The sequence below is a fragment of the Chenopodium album genome, chromosome 21 (assembly GCF_948465745.1).
Source record: "Chenopodium album chromosome 21, dcCheAlbu1.1, whole genome shotgun sequence".
Classification (NCBI taxonomy): domain Eukaryota; kingdom Viridiplantae; phylum Streptophyta; class Magnoliopsida; order Caryophyllales; family Amaranthaceae; genus Chenopodium; species Chenopodium album.
Genome location: NC_137854.1, coordinates 5,230,509 through 5,242,635, shown reverse-complemented (window position 1 = coordinate 5,242,635; position 12,127 = coordinate 5,230,509). Strand labels below are relative to the sequence as shown.

At 32.2% G+C, this 12,127-nt stretch overlaps 2 protein-coding genes across 2 annotated transcripts; one reads left to right on the top strand and one right to left on the bottom strand.

Annotated features, from left to right (window-relative positions):
• Nucleotides 1-1,555: 1,555 nt before the first annotated feature.
• LOC145602124 (U-box domain-containing protein 25-like) lies at nucleotides 1,556-3,558 on the top strand. Its single transcript, XM_081658286.1, has one exon. The coding sequence runs from the start codon at nucleotides 2,055-2,057 to the stop codon at nucleotides 3,315-3,317; it is 1,263 nt and encodes a 420-aa protein (XP_081514412.1). The 5' UTR covers nucleotides 1,556-2,054; the 3' UTR covers nucleotides 3,318-3,558.
• A 2,716-nt stretch (nucleotides 3,559-6,274) lies between these two features.
• LOC145601445 (ras-related protein RABC1) lies at nucleotides 6,275-11,921 on the bottom strand. The gene is made up of 7 exons (XM_081657467.1): nucleotides 11,764-11,921; nucleotides 11,469-11,602; nucleotides 9,343-9,411; nucleotides 8,510-8,575; nucleotides 8,061-8,182; nucleotides 7,080-7,208; nucleotides 6,275-6,522 (listed from the first exon to the last, which is right to left on the bottom strand). The coding sequence occupies exons 2-7, from the start codon at nucleotides 11,596-11,598 to the stop codon at nucleotides 6,415-6,417; spliced, it is 624 nt and encodes a 207-aa protein (XP_081513593.1). The 5' UTR covers nucleotides 11,599-11,602; nucleotides 11,764-11,921; the 3' UTR covers nucleotides 6,275-6,414.
• Nucleotides 11,922-12,127: the final 206 nt, after the last annotated feature.

Below are 12,127 nucleotides of genomic sequence, written 5' to 3'. Positions count from 1 at the left end.
CTAGTCACGCATGAAAGTCTGAAAGCTATTCAACAATCTTATTATATATAACCTTGATAGATTAATCTTTTAATCATCTCAAATAAATGTCCAATTTTACTTTTTTTTAACAATCGTACTTCTAAAATGCCTCATTTACATTTTGGTAAACAGTAGTCAAGATGTCACTCTAAGGCCCTGTTCTTTTGAGCTTCTGGGCAGAGCAGAGCAGAGCAGATTTCAGCAGAGCAGAGCAGATTGAATCAGAGTAGAGCAGAGCAAAGCAGAGCCGAGCAGAGCAGAGCAGATTTCATTAATATTAATATTATTATTATTACTAATATTATTATAATTACTAATATTATTATTACTATTATTATTATTATTACTATTATTATTATTATTATTACTACTATTATTATTATTATTATTATTATTATTATTTTTACTATTATTATTATTATTATTACTATTATTATTATTACTACAATTATTATTATTACTACTGCTGCTACTACTACTACTGCTGCTGCTGCTGCTGCTACTACTACTACTACTACTACTACTACTACTATTATAATCATTAAATTTTATTATTAAATATTAATTATAATTAATAATATTTATATTATTAAATATTAATTATATTATTATTAATATTATTATTATTAATATTATTATTATCAAATATTAATTATGTTATTATTAATATTATTATTATTAAATATTAATTATATTATTATTAATATTATTATTAAATATTAATTATTATTATTATTAAATATTAATATTTAATAATATTATTATTATTAAATATTATATATTATTATTATTAAATATTATTTATTTATTATTATTATTAAATATTAATTATATATTATTATTATTATTAAATATTAATTATATATTATTATTATTATTAAATATTATTTATATATTATTATTATTAAATATTAATTATATATTATTATTATTAAATATTTATTATTATTATTAAATATTATTTATATATTATTATTATTAAATATTAATTATATATTATTATTATTAAATATTTATTATTATTATTAAATATTATTTATTTATTATTATTAAATATTATTTATTTATTATTATTAAATATTAATTATTATTATCATTAAGTATTAATTATTTATTATTATTATTATTATTAAATATACATTATTATTATAATAATTCAATATTAAGTATTAATTTTAAGCAGAGCAGAGCAGAGCAGGGCAGAGCAGAGCAGATTTTAACAGAGCAGAGCAAAGCAGAGCAGAGCAGCTCTAAAGAACGGGGCCTAAGTTATTTCCATCCTCACACACTAAAAGACAAGTCACCTACTCATCAAACTCAGTACTTGCTAAAGTATAACAAGCAGAATAAACCTATATTTTAGAGACGGAAGAAGTATTCCTCGTGTATACTAATGACATGTTTGTTTGATTCAAAGTTCAAAGATAGCATCAATTACCCTTTCCCTTTAAGTGGGGTCATTATGCCTCCATCACTATCACTAATTTATACTTAATTTTTTTTGTCCATTTTTCCCACCTCTCTTAGTGATGAATGCAAGAACATATAGAGGGAAATGTTAAATAGTGTGGACCAACCTTTTCAATAATCCTAATCTATGCAATATAGTCTGACTATCCCACTATCATAACAATAATAAAAACACCCCCACTTCTCCTCTCTTCTCTACCTTTCACCCCTTCAAAAATTTTGATGTATTCGGTTTCAACTCTCTTTGATTAATATTTTTACTTTCCCTCATTTCCCTCCCATGTCTCATGTGTTTTGTCTCCCATAAAAATCCCCTCTCTCAACCCCTTTATCACCCCTTTTTTTTAAACCCCGTCTCGAACACAGGGCCGCAACAAATGAGGTTTTTTCCACCAGTGAATCGATTTATATATTAACGCTTTCGCGTTACTATATAAATAAACATACATATATTCTAAATTTCTAATACATTAGCCCTAAGTTACTCAACCCCATATTTTTTTCTGATTTTTTTCCCAAAATTTAATAAATATCCCAATTTTTTTTTTCCCTTCTAATTTGTGATGAGAGAAATTGGAATGTCAATCCCAGAATTCTTCACATGTCCAATTAGTCTAGAACTGTTCAATGATCCTGTGACTCTTTGCACAGGACAAACTTATGACAGGCCTTCAATTGAGAAATGGCTTGCAGCTGGGAATCTTACATGTCCTGTTACAATGCAGAAGCTTCAAGATTTATCAATGGTGCCTAATCATACCCTTAAGCATTTAATTCAACAATGGCATCTTAAGGGTAGTCATAATTATCATCAATTTAATGATGATTATTATGATGATTTTTACAAAGTGGGTAATTCTAAAAATGTCTCTTTTTCTTCATTAAAGCATATTCTTGAATTTCAGGATTCAAGTTTGGAGAAGAAAATACAGGTTTTAGAGCAAATTAGATTGTTGTCAGAAGATTTGCCAAGAAAAAATGGGGGTTTAATTCAAATGGGGTTTTTCTCATTGATTTTGGGGATGATTTTTGGTGCAAAAATTACCCAAGAAATGGTTGGTTTGGTTGAGAAATCTCTTATTTGTGCAATAAAATTGATGCAATCTTGTAATTTAGGGGATTTGAATATGCTTTTGGAAGATTCCAAGTTTGAAAATTTCAAAGTTTTACTACAAGAAGGAAGTTGTATGATCAAGACAACATTGTGCAACATTATTGAGAAAATCTTTGTTCAATCAAGTTTAACAACAAAAGAGTTAGCAACCAAGATTGGTAATGACACAAAAGTACTCAAAACTATGGTTGATTATGTAGATGATCATAAACAAAACTCCGAGCTCGCCGAGGCATCAATTAAGGCCATCTTAAGCATTGTATCAAGCTCATCACACGAGCCATACCGCGAAAATTTGGTTAAAGAAGGGGTGGTTCATACATTGATCACATACATTTTCGAAGTCGAAAGTGGTAAAGATCACAAGGACTTAGCACCAAAGGCAACAAAAGCACTAGAATTGGTGCTAGAGTTAGAAAGTGGTAAGCAAGCATTTTTGGTAAAAGAGGTGCTTAATAATGGGATTAAGGCCTTAATTAAGATGGTATTTAGAGTATCAGGAGATGATTTAGGGAGTGAAAGTGCAGTAAATTGTCTAATGAAATTGTGCTATGAATCAATGGAAGTTAGTGAAGAAGCAATTTGTGGTGGAATTTTGACACAATTGTTGTTGTTGCTACAAAGCCAGTGTAGTGGGCGGGCCAAGAGTCGGGCCAGGATGCTGCTAAAGCTGCTAAGATCCATGTGGGCTAAGGACCCAATGCATGTGTAGTTAGGATGATGTTATGTTATAAATGTGGGGCCAAAAGTTCTATGTTTGGAATGAAAAGGCCAAGGAAGAAAGTGTAAATTTTTTTTTTGCAAGTTTGTAATCCTTGTGGCCCTAATGAAAATGGATTTTGGAAGTTGAAATTTTCAGTAAATAAGATTGATATAGAAAAACATTATGTTGAAATAGTTTTGTTGAATTATATATAAGCATTTAAATATATGAAAAAGTTGTTCAAGTTCTTTTGTTGATTCCAATATAATATATTTAAATCTTTTTAGCTTCTTAAATGAGAATAGAATCCTTGACAACCACGAGGAAGATGGAAGCACTAATCATACTCCATCCTCGAGTTAAGTTCACGACAAAAAACATTCATCTTTCGACGGTTCAATAAGTTGTTTGAGGAGCATAGTAAATGTTAGAATTTTAAGGAAAGAAAGTAACTGATTTCCTCTGGCGACTTGATGTGTTTACGGAGGAATATATGAATTCTGTTAACTCATGTTGGACAAATCCATAAAAATCAATTGTGAAATTTACATGTAGGAAGTAAACCCAATTTTTTTTTTACTTGTAATACGATCACTATCAAGTAATTGATACACAAGCTATGCTACTATGAAGATTGACATATAAATGCTATATCTAGAGTGTGTTACTATAGTATTCACTATTCCTCATAAAAAGACATGCTATTTTGAGAATATATTAATTAAATGTGACAAACTAATGGGATTAGCACTTCTCCTAAATTCCAATATTATGATAGCACATTGCCAAGAATAAAATAACTTTACTTTGAGAGTGCTCATGACCTTCTGTCTTATATACAATTCTCCATCTATTGGCTAATCAAAGCACTAAAAAAGACATTAACTATTGTCTAATCATATTGGTACCCTTTATTTTCGTTTCTAGAGATGCGATTACGTGTTCTATTTTAATAATGTAACTATATAAGTGAATCTAACATTATAAGTTTATAACATATCTCTATCGCTTATTCTCCCTGTCTTTACATAACACTTTTTAACAAAATAAAATAAAATAACACAAAAATTAGTCGTTTTACAAGATCACTTTGAGTGCATTTAAACCACTCTTTTTAAAGTAATTGAGAAAGCATCCATGATTAAAAAGTTTAAAATCTCATATAAATTAATTAAGTACAACCATAAACTACTAATTCATATTCGCTACACAAAAATCACTCGATCAATTAAGAAAATATTTTAAGAACAATCTTGCCAAGTTGCCATACATTGTCTTAAACATCAAATGTTGTAAAAAAAGATCACTTAACCCTAATATCTACATTCTATATTGATCACCCTACTTTTCTATCATATAATAAAATATCCCAAAAATATTATAATTCCAATTTAGTCACATTAAACACAAGTTAGGCCAACTAGCAGTCATGTACTAACTAAATTAAAGTGCAAAAAAGCAAATAAAAAGATGGGGAAAATGGTAGTTCATTTTCAACCATACTCATGCAATACAAATTATGAAATTTGACTATCAACGTCACAATTTCCTTTAGAACAAGATTTTGTTTTTATTTTTATTTTTAATTAAGTTTGTTAGTGGGCCCACAACACGCTCCACAAATCCACCAAAAAATGTTCCTACCCAATTCAGGTCTCTGTCTCTATTCAAACCAAACAGTAAGTAATTACCTATGTCCCATTGCTTATCTTACTATATATGGAGCTTTTCATTATTGTTCCAACTCATTAATTACCTCTCTCTATACCTATTTTAGTAAATTTTTGTCCCACCGAATGATGCGAGTCCCACTTGATTTTCTACTAATTTTTTCTGTCGATGAGTAGTTGTTTGGTTGATAAAAACATACGAGTAATGAGTTACAGTTTAACAAAAAGTTGTACTAACATACAATGTTTTGTTTATAAACGATAATTTGAGACAATAGAAATAAATCGATATATTCTGAACATTTTTCAAGGACAACACTTAACGCCAATGTTCGTTGCAAGCTTATCCACTCCCAAATATTTCTTCTCCTTCATAAATTTCCAACTTTACTACTAAGGGTTGATGAAAATTGATGTAGGAAATTACATGTTTGGGGTGGATGTCCATTGCTATGAGCATTGACAAACCTGCCTTACAATTTTACATATAATCACTAGTCACTACTCACTACCTGTACCATCAAGGAAAAAAACAGAAAATGAAGAGTAAGTGGCGCATGTGGAGTTTCAGAACTTCAAAGGGTGAATGGCATTTTGGGTACTCTAGCAAGTACAATGCACCAAATGCCCTAGGTTCAGAGCTCTATGCTTTAAGGGAGGGCCTGAATTATGCAAGAGCCATGCCTCTCCAGTTTCTGGAAGTGGAATCAGATGCTGAACAGATCCGAACTTTGCTGAATAGGGAAGGTGATCAAATGCATAACGAGCTTGCAGCTGTTATCACTGATGTTGCAAGATTGCTTAATAACAGGGAGATGACTGTTATTTTCAGTACTATACCCAGGGATTTAAACTGTGTTGCACATTATCTGGCAAAATATGCCATGAATATGAGTTTAGGCCATGTTGATCACTTCACTTGCCCAGTCAGTGCTGAAGCTGCCTATCTTGCTGATCTTCCAGATCTTCCTGCTTAGTTTTAGCTATTTCTGTTGCTTTGTCCTTGTAGTCTGTTGTATTAACTGGGTTGGTTATCAAACTTTAGTTTTATTATGTTTTAGTTTCTGGACTCGGTTCAAAGAATGCATTTTGCTTACACAAGCTTCTTTGAACTTTAGGCTGTAATTTTTATAGGGCAATGCCCAAGTAATGCATGCTTCCTTTATGTCAAAAAGTGGCGCATGTGGAGCATGCAATTGACGCTAAGGATACTAGCATGGAAATACATGCGAATGTCTGCATTCCTCCATGTTGGTATCTGCGCTAACTTTCAAATCGAGGCATGACCAGTCAGTATTACCCGTATCAAGATCAAAACAAATTCAACATTACAAGTTCCAATTTCAGTTTATGAAGCATAAATTTACAATGAAACACCCAGCCACCCACCACACCCAGAAGAAAAAGGCAAAGAACTACAGTGAAAACCTGCAGAATTAGCAACAGCCACTTGCAGATTCATCAGCCTCGGGTGGTTTTTGCTTGAAGATGTTTTTCTTTACTCCTGCTGAACCCTCAGCTAAAAGGCTTGGTGTGTCTAAAACCTGCATTTCACCAGAACAATTCTCGTCATTGTCTTGTGTTTTCATCATTCAACAAAAAAGTACTGTACACTTCAAGAAGAGCAAAGAGGAGGGGGGGGGGTGTTTAGAATAAAGAGCTCAGACCTATCACGGACACAAAAAACAGAACTTAAAGTGAGCTCTTATTGCTACTGACTCAGGTGCTAGGGTCACTGTGTCAGACACGAGTACATGTCCAAATGCAACCTAAAAATCTGCTGATTCACCGTTTTGTACCTTACTGTAAGCATGATCTTTGGCTCAACAAGGAACAAGAAAGAGCAACATATGTCGGTACGAGAGAGAGAGAGAGGGGGGGGGGGTGACAACCCTAAACTCCTTCCTTTTTTTGTATTATAAACCTAAATTTAAATACTAATATGCAACACAAACAGATTAAATTATACTAACTGTTTATAAATGCAGTACAGGAACTCATAAGTTGATGATAACTGTCAGCAAAGAAGATGCAGATATAATTACTTAAATCCTAGTGCAAAAACTAAAAATGAAATGAAAAAACAGCCAGAAAGCCTCACCTTCAATACAAGCTCTTCAAAGCATTGCTGCACATTTACACGTGTTTTTGCGCTGCATTCAATAAATAAGCATCCATACTCTCTAGCAAAGTCGATTCCCTCTTTCTTTGTAACAACTCTTTCACTTTCCTAACAATATGGCATAAAAGGTTGGTGATTCAATTCATACATAGCAACTCGACTTACTATTAGCAACAACATACACCACAGTAACAAGCAAGGTACAGTATCTTGAATAATTAGACTTGTTCGACAGCTCTTCATTTCTACTACACCTATGCAGTTATCTGATGTCCAAAAGTCACCTTTGTTCTAGTTTTGGTACAAATGGAATAAGAACTTCCTTTCAAAATATGAAAATAAAGCATCCAGTTAAAAGGTTTGTTAAAAAAAAGGTCAACATACATTAGATACAGAAACAAGAACAAGTAGGGAATGAAACAAGGTGAAGGGAGGAAAAGAAACAAATACGAAGTACAAATGTATTACTTTAAGAACTGTGGTGCCTTTCAAATTTTTTGGCTTTACACTAAACGTACATCAATAAATGTTGCTCTCAAAATAGATGGGTTCAAAAGGTTAAGCAGGTCTCAGAAATAGAAACATAAAAAAACGCAACTCACTTGGGTCAAAGCAACATTAACATTTAGTTCTATAGACTGGACTTGAGCTGTCACAACATAGTCAATCACCTTCATATTTTACCCAGTCCTTTTTGTTGAGGAAAATTTAATCAATGTCCCATTTAAAAACTATGTAGCACTAAGGCCTCCCAAAAAATATTAAAGATGCATACTCTCGGTGACAAAGTAAATCATTATAAGTTAAATAACATTTCTACAATTTAGGTTTACACATTTTCTTTCTACTAGACTAGATGTTGGGATCTTGGGATCTTGGGATCTGGGGAAATTCAAAGGGACAGGAGGGAAAATAGAACATAAAGAAGAAGCAGTAGGCAAAATGAGAGACACCAAGTACCTTATCAACTTTATTTCCAACAAGCATTTTGATACAATCTTGGTTAGTCGAATAAAGATCAATCTCCTTTGCCCATATGTCACGGAGATTAGTAAATGTGTCCCTCCTTGTCACATCGTATACTGTTCCAATCAAGTGAAGCAACATGAGTGATCACATCACAAACAAACGACGGAGCTCAAGCAAGTCTTTACAAAGAAAAGAAACATTGCACTGAAATTTATAACCATCCATTATACACTAGTTCCCATGGTATAAGCAACCCCAAGGAGAGTGATATAATGAATCAAAAACAAACTAGCATTTTACAACAAGATCAATCAGAAAAAAAGTTTGATAATGGCAATAATCCATGCAACATTATCTACAAATATTCCTTAATCTTTAAAAATAATCTTCTCTGCATAAAGAAACAATAGACCAAAGTGAGAAAGAAGACATATATATACCCATGATGATTCCTTGTGCTCCTCTATAATATGAGCTTGTTAATGTCCTGAATCTCTCTTGCCCAGCTGCAAGAAAGTCAATAGAACTCCATTAAAATATACTTTAAAAACCTATTTCCCCAGCAGAATTGCAGTCCATCACATACAGAATAATTTTTAAGCAAATATTACACAAAATGAAATTATAAAAATGACTCAATATATCCAACAATCTTTTAAACGGAGCTAACAAAAAAAAAAAAACACTATAACATCAGTAGATAACTGGAAAACTCTTCTACATGTTAATTTACTAGGATAAATAGGGTTACAACTTGAACACTTAGTAAAGATGTAATGAGTGACATAACATGAACAGCCTGCACTGCAGTGCAAAAAAGAAAAGATACACAAATCTGGTCTCATATACACTCTCTGTTTCCCTGCCTTAGGTGAAAGCCACTTGAAAGGCATTTGGTACTGTTGACACTAGGCAATGACTCATTGTGCAATGCAGGCTGAATATTACAGGGCATAGCATCAAGAGCTCATTCATGAAATAGGCCAAGAAAAACTACACATGCAAGTTTAAATATTTCTCAATATCCAAAACCTATGTGAAAAATAACCAATAACAAGAGCGAATTCTCCAAGACTTGTGCCACGAAAAAAAAATTCACAACATCTTATAACAAGAAGAAGCTGAAGTGAATTGGCCAGGTGAAACAAACAATTTGAACACTTACAAAGTTCGTATAAATAGGGTCAGAAAATCGTAGACAAAAATTAATGCAAGGACATTATTCAAGAATACTACTGAATAGGTGCAAACAGTGATAGCAAGGTGCTGTTACCTGTATCCCAAATTGCAAGCTTCAGCTTTTTGCCCCCAATGTTTACATACTTGACCTTAAAATCAACACCTGCATGATATCAATTAAAAAGTGAAGATATTGTTGATATAACCACAACAGATGGCTGTAATTAACATATAAACCAAAATAGCCACATTAAATTAAGTAAAAAAAAAGATACATAAACCACTACTTATTGTACACAGACCCTTCAATTACCTATCTAATATTCAACATTCAAAAATCATTGTGTTGCATTATTGTATACCTAAGTCACTTCACATTGATTCTGTAGAAAATGAACTTTCTAGATCAATAAATATAAGTCATTTCATGATCCTCACAACTTGATGATGTTCAAAATGGGTGTCAGAGAAATTCACATCTACTACTAACGAATAAGGACAAATTTAGAAAAAAAATTTGAAGACTTTTGAGAATGATGCTCAATTGTTCAGACTAGGATACAAGTGTCAAATTTTGGAACTTCGGCCTTGGGTATGGGTATAAGAGTCTAAAATGGATATTCTTAAACTTGAAGATGTTAGGACAAGGATAAATTACTATTTTACACACTTTTGCTCCCTCCGTTATATATTTATCTTCCCATGTACTGTTCATTTGGTCAAACTTTAAAAACATTTATCGAATTACCGTATATTTTAATTATAAAGAAAAGAAATAATCATGTGAAATATGGATACATTTGTCTAAATATGCATTTTCATAATATCAACTTTAAAAACTTTTACAATTATGATAATAGAAAATATTTGTGGTCAAAGTTGTACACTTGTACATTGAAAAATCACGCAAAATGCAAATAGGAAAATAAGAAAAGAGCTGGGGAAGTACAAAAGTCCAAAGGTTTTTCATTTAGTGGTCAAATTTCAGTGTCCAATATCCATAGTTCTAGAGTGGCAAGTACCTGATATAAATACTTGAGCTGAACTGAGAAGCTGAGCATTTGAAAACTAAATTAAAACTAAAATAAATCCCCAAAATCTCCAGCTCAACATTAATTACCAATCTATCATCACAGTGAGAATAGTGCTATGTAAAAGCATATGCTAGATGAGATTTGCTGAAAGATCCACCAATTACCAAACATTAGAGACCATTACATGGTTAATTCCAGGAGACATGTGGCCTACTTATCCACAATGATGCACACGAGGGTGAATTCTATCCTCATTTCCGTATTTTAGAATTCAGGCACATCCCCCCAACCCCAACCCCCACCCCCACCCCGCCCCCAAAAAAAAAGTCTACCTCACTCTCTCTTCTTTCCTTTGCCCCCCTCCCACTCTCTCCTCTCTAGGCTCCTCTTCTCACAACCTTTAATCTTATACTATCTTCTTCTTACCCAACCATCTTTTTATATGCATTAGGTACAAGTTACTCCAATAGCTCAACATCATTTGCATCTCATGTCACGGAGTACACCCACACCTTACTCCTACTTCCTGAACCCTATTATCCTAATGCCCACTGTGTAGTATTGTGTATGTGTGTTTATTGATTCAGGGACACTACTTGCCCGCTCAGATGGGTCTTAAAAAATACTCCTTCGACTCACACATTCTCCACTAATGCCCTCTAAATTCTGTTCCTTCATTATCACTTTGCACCATTGCACCAAAACATCAGAAAACTTCCTAACCTATTGTTCTTTCCCTCATTTTTCAGGATACACCATTGTAGTACAGAACGTAATATGTTAGATCCTTCCCAATTCCGAAAGCAAAAGCTCAACATATTCTTACATTAGTTACATATACACTCCTCTCCTTATTCCTTATTTATATTCCTCAAACTTCCAACATCTACACATACATTCTCATTACAAAACACCTAAACATGACTTCTCATCAATCATCTTGCTAAAGATACTGGTAATTGCAATTAGCTGATTCCAAACCACTGTGATATACAACTAATTATATGAAAAATAAATCAGTTTAATCCAAGTTCTTCACAATTAAGCATAACCCATGATTCAGATACACTAAAAATCAAATTTTTTTAAAATAATAATAAAAAAAAGCACCCTTTATCCTAAAACCCTAGAAAAGGAGATAGATTGTAATCACGAAAAAAAAAAAAAAAAAATTAAAAATGCGTACCAATTGTAGGAGAAAGATCTTCAAAGGTATCGGAAGTGAAACTCAACAAGAGACTACTCTTTCCAACACCAGAATCACCAATCATCAATAACTTAAACAAATAATCGAATTCTGGGGAATTTGAATCCATAATCCTTCAAAGAATAATCAAGCAGAAATTTAGATTCAAAAAATCAATCAATTACTTAACAATGCAAAAGAAACAAAAACGAGAAAATACAAATAAATCAATGGGAGAAAGAAAAAAAAAAGATAAAAGAGAGAAAAATAAAATTGATAAACATAATTAAATTACCTGAGTAATTGTAAAAATGGATGAGATGTGAAAATGAAAGAGAAGAAATTAGGAGAGAGAAAGCGTGAATGTGAAGATCGGAAGAAAGACGAACCGCCGAGAATAAAAGATGACCGCTTTTTGACTTTGCTAGTTTCAGGCACCTGGCACCTTTTTCTTTTCTTTTCCTTCTTGTGTTGTGTTACTTGTGTAAGAAATGAACTATGGATCCGAAGAGTCTGACTTGCGAAGCTGGACTGATTAACTTGCGATAAATCTAGTTCTAATATGGTTTGGAAAAAAAAATAGTGATTTAATAAATGGTTTTCGAGTTTAATACTCTAATTGTGTAATTTCATTAGTGATTTTAGAGTTGTTTATAAGA

Coding starts and splice junctions, on each gene's coding strand:
- LOC145602124 (XM_081658286.1), top strand. CDS start 2,055: ATGAGAGAAATTGGAATGTCAATCCCAGAATTCTTCACATGTCCAATT.
- LOC145601445 (XM_081657467.1), bottom strand. CDS start 11,598: ATGGATTCAAATTCCCCAGAATTCGATTATTTGTTTAAGTTATTGATG. Junction 9,412..11,468: donor AGATCTTTCTCCTACAATTG/GTACGCATTTTT, acceptor GATATCATGCAG/GTGTTGATTTTAAGGTCAAG. Junction 6,523..7,079: donor TTGAAGAGCTTGTATTGAAG/GTGAGGCTTTCT, acceptor GGTGAAATGCAG/GTTTTAGACACACCAAGCCT.